General features: G+C 41.6%; 2 protein-coding genes across 2 annotated transcripts in view; one reads left to right on the top strand and one right to left on the bottom strand.

The window, feature by feature from the left end:
- Positions 1 to 16,125, bottom strand: part of HEATR4 (HEAT repeat containing 4) — a 38,604-nt gene that overhangs the window by 21,130 nt on the left and 1,349 nt on the right. Inside the window, exons 2-7 of the mRNA XM_075192275.1 lie at positions 9,495 to 10,332; positions 7,428 to 7,615; positions 7,090 to 7,230; positions 6,152 to 6,358; positions 5,608 to 5,751; positions 4,377 to 4,565 (exon numbers count right to left, since the gene is read on the bottom strand). Of these exons, the coding sequence (XP_075048376.1) occupies positions 4,377 to 4,565; positions 5,608 to 5,751; positions 6,152 to 6,358; positions 7,090 to 7,230; positions 7,428 to 7,615; positions 9,495 to 10,332 (1,707 nt within the window). The remainder of the gene's footprint in view (positions 1 to 4,376; positions 4,566 to 5,607; positions 5,752 to 6,151; positions 6,359 to 7,089; positions 7,231 to 7,427; positions 7,616 to 9,494; positions 10,333 to 16,125) is intronic.
- Positions 1,360 to 3,074, top strand: LOC142109265 (uncharacterized). The gene is made up of 3 exons (XM_075193378.1): positions 1,360 to 1,443; positions 1,670 to 1,753; positions 2,347 to 3,074. Exons 1-3 carry the CDS (start codon positions 1,374 to 1,376, stop codon positions 2,973 to 2,975), a joined length of 783 nt encoding a protein of 260 aa, XP_075049479.1. The 5' UTR covers positions 1,360 to 1,373; the 3' UTR covers positions 2,976 to 3,074.

The raw sequence follows: 16,125 nt of genomic DNA, 5'->3' as shown, positions 1-16,125 counted from the left end.
AGAACTTGTTTGATAAGGCTAAGAAACTGTTATACTTTATGTATTTATTGGTCAATATTTGGTATTGTCCTATTGTTGTTAAGGGATTATTTTTCGTTTTACCTCATAAACACCATGACAGCTCGCAACCATTTTAATAAATAAAATAAGAATCTCTATTTACTATATATCAATATAGTATACTTTACTATAATATGCATTATTATATATGGGGTAATGTACCCCCTACTGTAAATGATAAGCATATTATAAGTCACAAGAACTTCTGTGACCATATAGAGGCATGAGATTCTAAGGGCTAGATTTACTATCAGGCGTGATGCATGGCGTTTTGAAGCCGCCATGCATCGCCGCGGTTTTCCGGCGTGTTTGCATATGAAACAGCCGGATTTACTAATGGACGCATTTGATCTTCATTTTGAAGCCGCCGGCGATGTCACGGCGGGATGTAATGCTCAAAGCCGCCGGCGGCTTTGAATAGAACATGGCGCTTTTGCTTTAAATGACGGCGCTTTCGTGTAAAGGCGGTTTTTTTGAAAATTACACCTGCCTCATGGCCTGTTACTATTGGCTATTTTCAAAGTCAGGAGATTTGACATCACAAGCCCTATATAAACCACTGGCCTGACACTTTTTCTTTGATAGGGTTTAGAGGAGTTTTGTGAGAGGAGTTTGGAGGAGAGTTGTTTGCTGAGAGTTTTTGTGAGTTGGAGTTTGGTGGCTTTGTGTATCTGAGAGAAGTGTGAGTAGTCCTGTGGTTTTTTCCTGTTTTGTACATTTATTTTCTCATTTATTTTCGGTATTGTCTTTTTTGTATTTGACTTGTCCTTTGTCTGTGTTACTTGTGTGTGATTGTGTGGAGAGTGTGTCTGTACTTAGTGTAGTTTGTCCTTTGTGTTTGTAAGTCTTTCTGTGTTTTGTGTGTTTGACATTTCTTTGTCATTATGTCCAGAGAGAGGAGGGGAGCAGAGGCTGAGGAGAGGGAGATGGAGGTTGAGGGGTCAGAGGAGGGAGAGGTTGAGGAGACAGGACAGAGCAGGAAGACCAAGACAGGGAGGAATGTGCGCTTCTCACATGATGAGAATTGTGTGTTGGTGCACAATATCATTCCCTGCTACGAGGTGATCTTGGGGAACCTGGCAGCCCGGACTCCGCTAAGGCGGCGCCACCAATTGTGGGGGAGAGTGTGCGACGCTGTTAACGCGGTGGGCCCACTAAAGAGGACAGTGGCGCACTGCCGCAAGAGATTTTCGGACATTAAGAGGAGGTTGAAGGAAAAAATGGCCCAGGAAAGGAGGTCCACAAGACGCACGGGTGGTGGCCCCCCTCTTCGCGTTGAATATACCAGTTATGAGGAGGAGCTGCGGCAGATAATGCCCCGTGAAATAGTGGAGGGAATTAATGTGCAAGACACAGATTCGCCCTCGTTTGCCCAAGGAGTTGGTGAGTGATTTGTCCTTTTTAAGCTAACAATATTGAAAATGTTTTTTTATTGTAAAAGTGTCTTTTTTCCATATAAAAGTGTTTTTTTTACTCAATCAGTATTTAAAGGGCAATAATTTTGTTTATAACTGTTTTTTAATGTGCAAACACATGTCTTCCAAAGATTTATTATTTGTAAAAGGCTTTTTGCTGCAAATACATTGTATGCTTTTTCTAATACATCCAGATTCACCTGGACCACAGTTGAGTCCCATTCCTACAGCTACACCTCCACCTTCAGTCAGAGATTCGGCCACAGAAGAGCAAGCAGGTGTGTGATTTATGTTTTTGTGCTAAATAATGGAGTTAATTGTTTTTCTGTGGAAATGTTGCTGGCAATGTTTTTTTTGTTAAAATATGGTGTGCTATGCGACCTTAGGGCTACATTTACTAAACTGAGATGTTGGCTAGAGCAACCAATCTGAATATACCTTTACTTTATTTATTGCATTCTACAAAAAGAGAGCTCAAATCTGATTGGTTGCTATAGGCAACGTCTTCACTTTTTTACACACGCAGTTAAGTCAAAATACCCAGCATGTACTACACAGAGGGAGGACTGAAATAGGATTTGTGTACCCCAAGGCACGGTCTAGCCAGATATAGCGTAATAAATCACAATATTTGTAGGTTAAAAATACTATGCATTTTTAGCCCCCTCAACCATACATAGTTCATATGATACTGGGTATTAAAAGGATAATATGTGCATCCTTAAGCAGGTAGCATAGGACAATAAATCATTAATGCAAAAATTGTGAAACAATCTGTAGTTTGTAAAGATTATTCTTTCCTATCAAGTGTTCAGAATGCAATATACAAACATATTATATCCTATATACTTACCGTCATTTTCATACACAGGGCCCTCTTCATACCAGGCACCTCAGGTGGAGTCCCTCCAAATGTCCCCTGAGCCAGATGAGCAAACCATAATCACCCTGGAAACAGTGGATGCCCCTGTGTCTGGTTTCCAGGATGTTGCACCTGGCCCTGCTGAAGCCCCAGCACACCAGCAGCCGGCACCTCAGAGTATGGACCCAGCCCGTGAAATGGCGCAGTCTATTGGTGCTTTCCAGCAGCAGCAATCAGTCTTCATGGAGAGCCAAACTCGCAACATTTCCCAAATTGCGGCCCAGTTGAGGCGGATACACCGCACAAATAGCCAAATTCCTGCTGCAATCAATCGTCTGGCTAATGCCTGGGAGCAATCCAATCTGCAGATGGCCCAAATGACTGGGGCTGTGGAGGCATTAAATTCCTCCGTTCGCGAGGGGAATGCGAACCTGACCCGGCTGGCAGGCCAACTGCAGCAAGAACTCATTGCCCGCTTGCCTGCACCCTTTTCCTCGGCCACCACAAGTACCGCTAGTACGCCAAGCAGATCGGCACAGAGTACTCCTCCAAGGAGAGGTGCTCGCACCAGGGGTGGGCGAGGCAGAGGAGAGAGTGGGGCAAGACATAGCGATATGCAAGCAAAAAGGCGTCGCTAGCGCTAACACATGACTATTGCCTCATGCTTTTTTTACTTTGTATAAGCATTATCCTTTATTATTTATTGTGTTGTACTGCAATAAATGCAGTTAAATTTCTATGGTGTCAGTGTTTATTTTCTGCTAATTAAACAAGAGTATAGTGATGTTTTAAAAAACTAGGCACTCAAATCATTTACACATTGCCCTCTGACTGTCACAAACATTGCACTCACATCAAACACATTTTAGAGAAATAAATGTTTTTCCTATTGTGTAGTAGTTTGTAATGAGACGGACTCTAATCTGCCTTCCGCCCTCTGTGCTCTGCACATCACCAGATGTGACACAGACCCCTTCTGCTTCAGTGTGTACTGCACTAATCGGTGGGGTAAATTGATGTAATGCTAGATTATGTATCAAACAGCCAGCCAGGATAATATCAGACCCCTTTTCAGGTGCATACATAACCACCCCACCAGATTATTCTAGTAAGCTGAACCTGGTTTACCAAAGTACAAATGTACGCTATAACACACCTCTACTAGTGGGTTTGTGCCTGAATTTGTGCTGTGCAGATGTGTGAGGATGCAGCAGAGGAGTCATCAGCCAGAAACCCATTCTTTATTGAGTACAGTTAAAATTGCTTTTACACTCTGTTAAGGGATTTGTTGCAATATTAAACAAATGTTGAACTTAGTAAAAAAATTGCATCGTGGGAAAACAGAAGAGAAAAAGAAACCCAAATTACACTGCCATTACAAGACACTGGCCTTTTAACATATACAATCCCAAAGGGACAAACTTTGCACATGAAATGGCCCTTTCCCTTCTGTTCAGATTGACCAAATACCTCAAACAGCACACTGTTTGAACAATCTCGCCGCTCACAAGCAGCGCTTTCATTTTGGTCTTTTGAATGGCGGTTTTCCGGCGCCTTTATAAACCCCCTAATAGTAAATCCGGCTGTTTGTATGTGGAGCATTGTTGAAACCGTCACGGCGCTTTATACAGAGGCGGGTTTGAAAACATCATTTCTGGCCGTTTGGATGGCGGGTTTAGCGTTAGTAAATCCGGCGATGGCTAAACCGCCGGCAAACCCGCCGAAAGTCGGCGGCTTTACAAACACGCCTGATAGTAAATCTAGCCCTAAGTGTTTGAGTGATTTTATGCAGGTCTCGGATATCCAACGTGACTTCTATTATCCAAAATAATTTACAGTATGGATTTTTATCCCGTATAATACACAACTTTTGAACACTGAAGTGATGACATCAGAACTCTCCATTTATAACGTATAACATCAAAACTCACAGATATTGTGTACAGGATTTTAAACATATAGTAGCATCACTTGTGTATTATATACCATATGATATACAAATCCAGGTATAAATAATATATAGCCACAGAGTTAAATACCATTGTCCAGGAAATCGAACATAAGCTCCCTCGCTTCCTCGCTTACTTCCCGGATAAGGAACTGACACAGAGCAGCTGCCATCCTCACCAGGGCATCCTCATCTCGCAGAGCATTCGAGACCATATTTAGTATCTCTGACGGTAACGGAGGCACAGCCAGTGATCTGTTTGGGCTGTCAATTATTTTAGCTGCTTTAAAAGATAAATAAAACTTTAAGAATCTCATAATTGTAATAAAAAAATGAGTTGTCTCAATGAAGTGAATCTCATATCTGAGCGATTTACATTCACTGAATACTATGAACTTCATTCTTGAACTTTTAAACTGAGTCATGTGATACAGACTTGAGAGTGATCGGAATCTATATAAAAGTGTAAAAGTCACATGAACCTCCAACCACTGTAGAACTTCTATGATCCCATTGAATTTGGAAAACTTTTATGTTTTTCTGCCAAAGTACTACTCATTTTAGGCTTATTTATGGCTCAAGTGTGAGGGGATATAGGCAATGTCTTTCTTACATGGGGAGCTTTCGTGTGGTTGAAGATTTTTATTGCACCTAGTAATGCGCTTCCCTGCAGAAGTACAAATTCAAGATGCAAAACGCATCTTAGAGTAGATGAATAAGGAAGTTTCCCTGGGTTCTACTCCATGAATTTAATTTGGCCCTTTAGACCAGGATTTGACTGTGTTCTTAAAAAAGCTCACTGTTGGGGCCGTTTGTTTCTTACAAACCACAAAAATTTATATAGCGTCACTAATTCCGCAGCGCTGTACAGAGAACTCACATCATTCCCTGCCCCATGGAGTAGGGTCTGATGTGCTTGGAGCACACATAATGTGCTTGGTAGTGGAGCTTACAATCTACATTCCCTAACATTCACACACAGACTAGGGTCAATTTTAATAGCAGCTAGTTAGCCTACTAGTATGTTTTTGGAGTGTGGAAGGAAACCGGAGCACCAGGAAGAAACCCACGCATTTACAGGGAGAACATACAAACTACACACAGCCATGGTGAGGAATTGAACTCATGACCCCAGTGCTGTGAGGCAGTAGTGCTAACCACTAAGCCACCGTGCTGTCCCGCCACAGTTCCAGTACCCTTCAGAGATATTGATTAAAGTGTTTTGTGTCTAAAGGAGTTGGTATATTGATACATACAGTGGATGGTGCTGGGATATAGGTTTGCCATCACAGGAACATGTTGAAATTTTGTCTATTACTCACCTTTCTCCTGGGGCAAAGTCTCATCGTGTGCAACAGCAACAGCTGAAGATGCAATAGTTATTAGAGCGGAGATTTTGTGTGTGTTGTGTACACTGCCAAGGTCTCTTGTAAGCTGTTCCAATGTGGCATCTTTCCAACTGGCACCTTTATTGATCAAAAACATCATCCATGTAATAATTAGGAAAGTGACTAATGGACCCCATGAGTTTTGATTTTCTCAGAAGTCACACCCCCCCCCCCCCCCCCTCCCTAACCTTTAAATCACAAAATGTATTTTCCCATAACTTAAACTTTTAAGAAAAGTTGGATTTTATAGCCTAAGAAAATGTCAGCTCAGAATTTTGAAAATTATGGGAGCTGTAAACGAACAGAATCATAAAAAGATACTTAAGTAATAAAACCATATATGCATGTTCCACACTATGTATGCTGGATATTTTTGTAAGCAAGAAATGGAAATTGAACAAGACATACAAATTATGATAAATCCAAAGTGTGGGATGAAATGAAACTGTTTGACTAAAGCAATCCATACTGTACTCACTGAACATCCAGGCACTTCTCCACCGAGACACAATACGCTGCAGCACCTGAATTTCATTCAATGGACGTTGCTGCACCTTCTTGTCTCTGTCACAAGGTTCATTGGCAGAGGTGTCCTGTGTGCATATTTTAATCTCATCCACAACTGCTGTTGGAAGGGCAAGCCAGCGATGGACCCCTCTGTCAGGACTCAAATGGCGGTCAGTATAAAAAAACAACAACATCATTTTAATACAACAGATTTCGATAATGTTTAGACTCTAGGGGGTAAATGTATGAATCTCCGGATTCTTCATCTCCGGCGTGTTCAGCCTCTTCAGCGCTTAAATTTAAAGCGGCGCTGCATTGTAAAGGGAAACTTTCCTTTACAATGCAGCGCCGCTTTAAATTTAAGCTCTGAAGAGGCTGAACACGCCGGAGATGAAGAATCCGGAGATTCATACATTTACCCCCAGGGGGTAAATGTATCAAGCTGAGAGTTTTCCAGCGGGATTGAAAAACTAATCAGATTCTAGCTATCATTTATTTAGTACATTTTACAAAACGATAGCTAGAATCTGATTGGTTGTTATTGGCAACATCTCCACTAGTCAAACCCGCCAGAAAACTCTCAGCTTGATACATTTACCCCCAGGCTGTCAACTTTCAGAAGGTAAAAATATCCCTCCCCCTTCCCTACCAACCCTGTTATATTACACATAGAAGTGTCAAAGCAGTGATTTTGAGATTGTGTACCTTCAAAAGGACTTAATTATAATTCCCGAGACCCTCTCCCCTCCCCGATTTTTTTGCTGTACCTGCTGTTTTTCACTTTGGTTATGGACACATTTTTATATAACATTTAATGTCAGTAAAAAAAATGCTAGTAGTTTGTATTTTCTACTAGCGCCAGCGCAACCTAGATAGACTTCCCTTAGATTAATTGGTTTAGAGATTTACCTGTATGTTCATTGGAGAAGCACCATTCCTGGTACAATCTGGGCAGTGATTCCTGTACATGCTTTTTATATCTATTGTTGCTTTCCATGACTATGCAGTTTTTCTCTTTTGTGTCTTTCTGGTGAATAATTTTACCCACCCCTAAAAACATTTTTAAAGAATCCAAAAACATAATTAGGTGTATCTCATTTTTAAAGGGAAGCGTTTTTTTTTAGCACATATGGACAGACGGATTAGATACGTACAATAGGTGTATCTAACCAAACACCGACAAAACGTTGTTGTCGTTACAGGCCTGTAATGACAATGATGGCCTCCGAGAATTTCCGAGAAATTACCTGAGTAAAGCTCTCTCTCAAATTCATTCTCTGTGGCATAGACATATTTCCCAGCCTTTGGATTTATCAAATCTTGGAGCCGCAGAGGTGGAGACAATTCTAAGTGTGTGACAGTTAATGATTCTGACGTTTTGTTTTTGCCACTGACCTCCTGCACTGGTTTTGGTTGAGATAAGTAGCCCGGCATCCTGTGTGGCAAAAGATAGTTTAGAGATAGTTGGTTAGACAACACTTGTTTTTGTTAAGAACTTCGCTCAGATTTTAGGATATGTACGCACCTCAGTTATTTGTTAGAGGGCAAAGTTTACAAGAAAGCCCGTTCCCACATCAACAGCTATCTAAGATAGGAGATCTCATCACTGATGATGAACTCAAAATCTGGGGTTTGTTGGGAAAGGTGGAGGTGATATAGGAACCTCCTTCCTTCCCCCGTTGCATGCTGTCTACTTCTTCAAAGTGCTCTACTTTAGAACTATGACCACTTATTCAGTGCCACTTCCTTTACTGCTGGACATCAACGCTACCTCTCTACCTACAGAGCAAGATTGGAATACGACCACCACCGCCTACAGTAACAGATACAACAAATGCCAATGGAGTAATGTACAGGTGTCAGAGGAAAGTGACATCCGTCCCAGGTGACCAGGTTTTCCCAAAACAAAAGTAAATTAAATACAAAACTAACCTAAAAGTTGTTTTTTGTTTTATTTATTTACAGATAGACATAATACATTGAGGAGTAAAACATAGAACAACCTGGGAGAGGAAAGGAGAGGGAACATTAAATAAACATATTAACTGTGGGGAGCATAGTTGAAACTATGGGGGGAATTCAATTGGCCGCGTTACTGGTAAAAGTAACGTGGCCTGCGCATTATTACAGTAATAATGCACGGAATTACTGTTATTACGGTAATAATGCGCTTAATTACCGTTATTACGGTAGTTCCAACGCCGGCTTTTTGCAAGCCAGGTTAAAAATACCGTAATAACGGTAAGAACTTTAACGCTGTACTAATTTGGGGGGAATTGAATTCCCCCCATCCAAGTAACTAAGGAAGAGGATATGATAAATTAAGTTTTAATCCTAACTCTTATGTCGCTTTATAAAAACCACAAGATCTAAATCTGAACCTACAGCAAACCTTAATCCTAGACCTACAGAAGCATTAGCTTAAGTCCTAATATAAGCCTAAATTATAAGCAAAACCCTAGTTGTAACTCTTAAATGAGTCCAAATAGTCCCTAATAGAGCTCTGAACCAGTGGCGGATACAGGGGGGGGGGGGGGGGGCGATCGGGGCGATCGCCCCCCCCTAGCAGGGGCTTGCTGCCACTCTGATTGTGTTTTAAACACAATCAGAGCATCTGGGCAGCACACTGTCCCTACCTGTCACTGCTGAACGGACCTGCACATAGTATGCAGCCGCTGGCAGACTCAGATGTCAAAAAGGGGGTGGGGCCTAAATCCCCCCCCCCCCCTACATCGCCCCGGGTAGAAGTATTTTCTAGATCCGCCCCTGCTCTGAACATGCCTTCTCCAATTCTAAGGATATAAGAACCCCTCACATGTCATTATATGTCTCAGTGGAACCATAAAGAAAAAGTATATGTTTGTACTGTACGCTGGTGCTCCGGTTTCCAGCCCAAAAACATTCTAGTAGGTTAACTGGCTTCTAACAAAAAATGGACCCCAGCTCTACGTGAATGTGTGGTAGGGAATTTAGATGTAAGCACCAACAGGGCAGGGATTGATGGTAATGATTAAATATTCTCTGTACAGTGCTGTGTATATAAACAGTAACAATAATCTGCCTATGATCTGTCATCTGACTGCGACACCTACTCCCTTGTGAATGGAAGCTAGAAGGACTGTGAACCCAGGGCCGTAACTAGGGCTGTGCAACAGGGGCGACCGCCCAGGGCGCAACGCTGAAGGGGGGCACAATTTAGGAATATTTTAGGTTAATTTGGTTAAAATTGAAGGCTAGAATTCTAAGTTACGGCTCTGTGTGAACCTCTGATCTGAAATGATTATTACTACTACCACCCACATGCACCGACTTACTTATAATACACAGGAAGCAGTGTCTCAGGTTTAAGCTCTTCCATAAAAACCTGATCATTCTGTAGTTTTAACTTTTCTAGTTCATTACAAGTTCTGAAGTCCTCTTCTCTCATGTGCTCATCTCTAATCAGCTGTATGGAGTTACTCAGTCCATACTGGTGAAAGAAGCGATCCTTGGCGTTCTTACATTTGGTTTGGCGACCCTTAATCCATTGAGCCGTAGTATTTGTCAACATCTTCAGAAGAACGTCATTGCAGCTGAGAGATACATTGTGAGACCCAGAAGTAAGATGCACTTTAGATTGCCCTTTCATTCTATTTGTAGATGTACTTGGGACCTGCGTTAAAAATGTTTTGGATTTTGCGCTCTCTACAGAGAGATGTGCAGTGCTACCAACATGTCTTGCTCCATCTTTCTCACCTTTTCTCCATTGGCTATTTCCAAAGACAACACAACTTTTTACATCAAATTGTTTGGAGGTTACGGATTGTCCTACATAACACAACTTGTGTCGCTTTGGTTGTGTCTTTAAAATTGCTCTTCTTTTTACATTTGAAATAATATCCGAGGGATTATATACGTCTTTTGAATCCCACTCTTGATAGGACAGACTGGCGAGCCCTCTGTCTTTTATCACCTCTTTAGAAAAATTAAGGTCACCAGCTGCATTTTGAATGTATTTTTCTTGACGTTGTAGCGATTTTTGGTTTGATGGGGAGAATTTGGTAACAGGTAACGAGAAAGGTGGGTGCTGAATTCTATTTAATGGTATACTGTTTTTTCCAAGTCTTTGTTCACAATAGTTTGAAAGGCGTTCCATCACAAGTAAGGAATATCCTTTAGAGATAAAACATTTTATATTTAGCTTCTGATGTTAAGCAACTTTAGTATAATATATCAGTCAAGTGTTATGATTAAATTAATGGATAAATGATGAATTACTAGATGGACTGGAAAATGTAAATGTATATATTCAACATGGAAAAATATATGGAAAAGGGTGTGATTGGCCATGAATCCTTCATGCTTTTAAAGTAATAACCTATAAAATTTTAGTAATTTTCAAATTGAGTGTTTGCCAAGAATTATTATTACTGTAATGTAATACTGTTTAAAGGACCAGTGCAAACTACTAAAAATGACTTATTTTGTCATTTTGAATGATATAAACGGTAGTACTTTGGATGGTCAATATAATAAAACTATCCAACCATTGTACAGAGTGTGGGGCCCATTCTTACCAATCAAAATCAAAATTTTATCAGATTAAATCCAACTGGATTGGATTTGATCCAGCAGGATGGAACATCATGTTGGCCAATGCCAGAAATGTGAAATAATCGGATGACTGCTAAATTATTGGCTAATGTTTGTAGCCAAATCATAGTCATCTGATTGTATCTGTATTTGGCTTAATTGATCACTGGTCTGATCATATTGCAAAGATCCAATCCAAATGGCCGGCAGCCAGGGAATATTACTAAAATGACACAAAGAAAATCTCACATTATGTTGTGCTGTCCCTGCTTTGAATATTGATAATGGTGTATAATGACAAATTTGCCAATTTTATTGTTTTATTGTCCTATTTGCTGTGATATCCAACAACACTATATCCACAATACCTGTTTAAAAATCAATGTTGTTTAAACATTTCCTTACTTGCCACACCCTCAGTTAAACCACATTTAGCATAGCCACACCCACTATTTTTCATGACCAATCATGCTACTTTCCCATAATGGGCTCTACACTTCACCATATGCTCACCTTCATGACCGGCATAACTATTTCTTAGGATTACACCACTGGCTGAGGGGACTGTTTTCCTATCCACATCAGACTTCCTGGTATTAGTCTTGTGGAAGGAGGTTTTTAAAGCATAAATTTGAACAAACCTGTGGAGATCTGAGGCCAATTTGACAACATACAGTACATGGAGGGCTAATTTGTACAGAACCTAGAGTTCTGTGATTGACCCAAATGGTATGACTATAAGGACATCCATTATTAATTCTGGTCACCAGGTTACTGTGTGCTCATTTAATGCAATTATCTGCAGAACAGATCAGGGGGTAAATGTATCAATCTGCGGGTTCTTCAACACCCGCGTGTTCAGCCTCTTCCGCGATTAAATTTCAAGCGGCGCTGCATTGTAAAGGCTTAACATTTACCCCCAGGATTTTATTGGGCTGGTCTAGGTATTTTGGGCCCGTAAAATAGGTGTTGTCAAGCAAATGTGGTTTAAGATATTATAAGAAGGTTACAGTCTGTTAAATATCTATTATAATGGTATGGAAACTTGAACATATACACTATATGGGCAAAAGTATTTGGCCACACCTGTTAATTATTGAATTGAGGTGTTTCAATCAGACCCGTTGCCAGAGCTGTATAAAATCAAGCACCTAGCCATGCAGTCTCCATTTGCAAACATTTGAGCTCAGTGACTTCAAGCGTTGTACTGTGATAGGATGCCACCTTTGCAATAAGACGGTTCGTGAAATTTCATCCCGGCTGGATATTCCATGGTAAGTGATATTATTAGAAAGTAGAACCGTTTAGGAACAACGGCCACAAAACGGAAGACAACGTAAAATCACGGAGTGGGCTCAACGACTGTTAAGGCACATGGTGCGTAAAAATTGCTAATGCTCTGCTGATTCCATAGCTAAAGAGTTCCAAACTTCTATTGGCATCAACGTACGCACAAAAACTGTGTGGCGGGAGCTTAATGGAATGGGTTACCATGGTCGAGCAGCTGCATGCAAGCCTCACATCACCAACACCAATGCCAAACGTTGGATGGAGTGATGTAAAGCACACCAACACTGGACTGTGGAGCAGTGGAAGCGTGGTCTGTGGAGTGACGAATCACGCTTCTCTGTTTGGCAGTCAGATGGATGAGTCTGGGTTTGCGGGTGCCGGAGGAATGTTACCTGTCTGACTGCATTATACGAACTGTGACATTTGGTGGAGGAGGGATAATGGTATGGGGCTGTTTTTCAGGGTTTGGGCTAGGCCCCTTATCTCAGGTGAAGGGCAATCATAATGCTTCAGCATACCAAGTCATTTTGGACAATGCTATGCTTCCAACTTTGTGGCAACAGTTTGAGGAAGGTCCTTTACCTATTCCAACATGTCTGTGCACCAGTGCAAAAAGCATGGACTACAAAGACACGGTTTGATGAGTTCGGTGTGGAAGAACTTGACTGGCCCGCCCAGAGCCCTAACCTCAACCCCATCGAACACCTTTGGGATGTACCGGAACGGAGATTGCGAGCCAGGCCTTCTCGTCCAACATCAGTGCCTGACCTCATAAATGCTCTACAGAATGAATGGCCCAAATTCCCACAGTAACACGCCAACATCTTGTGGAAAGCCTTCCAAGAGCAGTGGAGGCTGTTATCGCTGCAAAAGGGGCACCAACTCCATATTAAAGTATATGAATTCGAATACAATGTTATTACAGTCCCTGTTGGTGTAATGGTCAAGCGTCCGAATACTTTTGTCCATATAGTATATATTTGTCAATGTTACAAGATTCATTATCATGCTGCAAATGTAACAGAGCTTGCATGGAGTACATCAAACATATATGTACCATAATGTCGTGAACACTCACTTACTTAAAAAGACAATGTGCTTTTACTTTTTTATTAATTCCTCTGTTTTAACTTCAGTGATTGCTTTTCTAATTAAAATAAAAAAACACTGTCTAGTGAAAGCAACTTCAAATATTACATTTAGCTACTAACCAACATACTTTGCTACAACACAGTTATCAGCAGAATTTCTACCATTATTGGTTTCAAACAGCCAGATTGCTAGATAATTGTTTAATAGCCAAAAAGTATTCTATTATGCAATTTAACAAAAAATAAAAATAGCACATAAAAGTCTAAATAAAAGTTTACCTGGAAAAGTAAAACTGCATTTAATCTCCAAGGAAAACAGGTGAGATTGTAATCACATTTTCTCTCTCAAAGCTTGCACAGACAATGACATACAGAGCTGTGTTGTGTACTGTGGTTGCTGAGCAACGTGTTATAGAAAGTCTGCCGTGTCTTTCTTACTGTTTTAATCCTGTACATTAAATGTTTTTTTTCACACGTCAAAACATCTACTAATTGCGGAGAGAGCTTTTATATTTTAACTGTTATTCAAAGCAACCAAACTTCATATATATTTATATAATGTCTAATTTTAAATATGGTTCAGCAAAAACTCTCAGCACACGGAGTTGTTTTATATACAAGAAAAATATGCCCATTTATTGATCAGATATAAAAACAAAGAGAGTTATAGGTAGGACTATTACTTCCATAAAGACAGGTGAGTTCGTCATCGCAGGTAGCACAATCCAACAGGTGTCAGGGTCAAGGTACTCAGCTCTCCTGCTGGTCCCCAACATTCCTTTCCCCACATCCCCCAGCGTTATATAATAATTGATTGCAGAAAGGTTGACATGAGTCTCCTGCTATTACTGTAGTGCTGTTACTGACAGTGTGAGAGGAGTAGGGACAGGAAGTATGGATCTTCTCAACCCTACGCATTTTACCATGTCAGTCTCTAAGCTTACTTATAAGGGCCTGATTAAGGATTCAGGCTGCTCTAGGCCAATATGCTGGTAGCTCCTCATCATCACCTTCCAAGACAGGTTAATACATGGTTGGCAAAAGCAAACTTATCCTTAGTTTAAAATCTGTATTCCTTCACCCCACCCCTGTTACTATTCCGTGTTATCGAAACTCCAATTGGCTTATTAAAAGGGTCATGGCAATCGTTGTCACACCTTTTATTTTCATTAAAATCTGAACTATAGCAGAATGGAGGAATGACTGACCGAGCACTAACAAGGGTGAAGATATGGAGGGGACTGTCCTGCCTGCTCCTGTCACCATCCTTGTCTCTCCTACTCACCTGTCCTCAAGCGCCCGCCCAAGGATGACTCATTGGGGGTTGTTCAATTCTGAGGAAATTTGCAGCCGCAATATTTTTACAGCAATCGCTGCAGATTTTTTTCCTTGCACCGAAAAATGAGCAGAGATTTTACCGTAGTAATGCTAATAATTTATTGCTCGGACTGTTTGAGGGGAGGGAAATAGGTTTATATATTAAAAGGGGAATACTATTATGTAATGCTGGAGCTGGTTGGGGAGAAACAGATCTATTATTAAATGTGAATTCTATTAATTTAATGTTGGGTCTGGTTGTTGGGAGGGAGGCCTAATTAAAGTGGGTGCTATTTGGAGTTTTCTAAATGTCATGTACCTGTTTCTTTTTACAGACAGGGCCACAACATTCCAGGAACTGGATAAACAACAACTGAGCTCAAGACACCAGCAACCAGGGGCGTTGAGAGGGAGGGGGGGGCAGGTACTAATTATCGGGGTCTGGACCTGCACTGCAGACCACAAACAGGGGGGACAATGTAAGAAAATGTTGCCAACTTAATATTCCATCATACAGGCAGTGCTTTTTTTTGTCATAGAACTCACCAGAACTGAGTTCCGGGCACATTTTTTCAACGGATTTTCCAAGTTTTAAAAGTAACATTTGATGTTTGTTCCACATGGACTTGAATCGCCCTGTCGAGCTTAGCAGGTCATCATCATCATCACCATTTATTTATATAGCGCCACAATTCCACAGGGCTGTACAAAGAACTCATTCACATCAGTCCCTGCCCCATTATAGCTTACAGTCTAAATTTCCTAACACACACACACACACACACACACACATACACAGACAGAGAGAGACTAGGGTCAATTTTGATAGCAGCCAATTAACCTACTAGTCGGCGGCAAAATCATTAAAACGGTGCACGCGGGCTGCTTTTGTGTTTAGTCCGATGCATGCGTACTTCGTCCGAGCTGGTTGTGATGGCACTGCTCGGCTTGTGGCGCTGCTCAGCTTGTGATTGGTCGTGTGGTCGCTCTGAGAGCTTACTGCGGGCGGTGACCGTTATGTTTCGTTGCACAACTGATGTGTGTGTATAGTGATTGACTATGTGATGTGAGTTCCGGCTCCTTTTTTCTTACAAAAAAAGCACTGCATACAGGTATCCTAGATCAGGTCGATTACCTTGGGCACTTGCACTACAAAAAGCAACTGCTAATGAAACTGGCTCTACCTGTCTGCAATATTACATTGTATGTATCCATCCACTAATTAACCTACATATGTCCAGGCTACCTTATTATTAATGTTGTTTTGGCACATTTATTGCAGTTTTACCAGAGACTTCTATGTTCTGTACAGGGCCGGATTAAGGGAATGGAGGCCCCTGGGCTAAGGGGCCCTCCATTCCCCGCGAGGCCCCCAATGTGAGCCGTCCGCCGCCCCCCACCCCCCGCGAGGACCCCCCCCCAAGCACTTACCTGTCAGTGCAGTCCTCCGTCCCGGCGCGCTGTAAGCTCCTTACTGAGGAGATCTCGCGAGAGTTCATGAACTCTCGCGAGATATCCTCAGTAAGCAGACTACAGCGCGCCGGGACGGAGGACTGCACTGACAGTACTCAGCAGCATCGATCGGGCCGGGGGCGCCCCCGCCCCCGACCGATCAATAATGCTGCTGAGGAGTTTGAAGGGCCCCCTGGATGCCCGAGGCCCCTGGGCTATAGCC

Source organism: Mixophyes fleayi, chromosome 12, assembly GCF_038048845.1.
Source record: "Mixophyes fleayi isolate aMixFle1 chromosome 12, aMixFle1.hap1, whole genome shotgun sequence".
Classification (NCBI taxonomy): Eukaryota; Metazoa; Chordata; class Amphibia; order Anura; family Limnodynastidae; genus Mixophyes; species Mixophyes fleayi.
Note: the sequence above shows the minus strand (reverse complement) of the source record. Positions and strands in the feature narration are given on the sequence as shown.

Bases quoted from the DNA above. Each gene is read 5' to 3' on its own strand.
- LOC142109265 (XM_075193378.1), top strand. From the start codon at position 1,374: ATGCCCCGTGAAATAGTGGAGGGAATTAATGTGCAAGACACAGATTCG. The intron at 1,444-1,669 runs GTGAGTGATTTG...TAATACATCCAG, and splicing joins CTCGTTTGCCCAAGGAGTTG to ATTCACCTGGACCACAGTTG. The intron at 1,754-2,346 runs GTGTGTGATTTA...TTTCATACACAG, and splicing joins GGCCACAGAAGAGCAAGCAG to GGCCCTCTTCATACCAGGCA.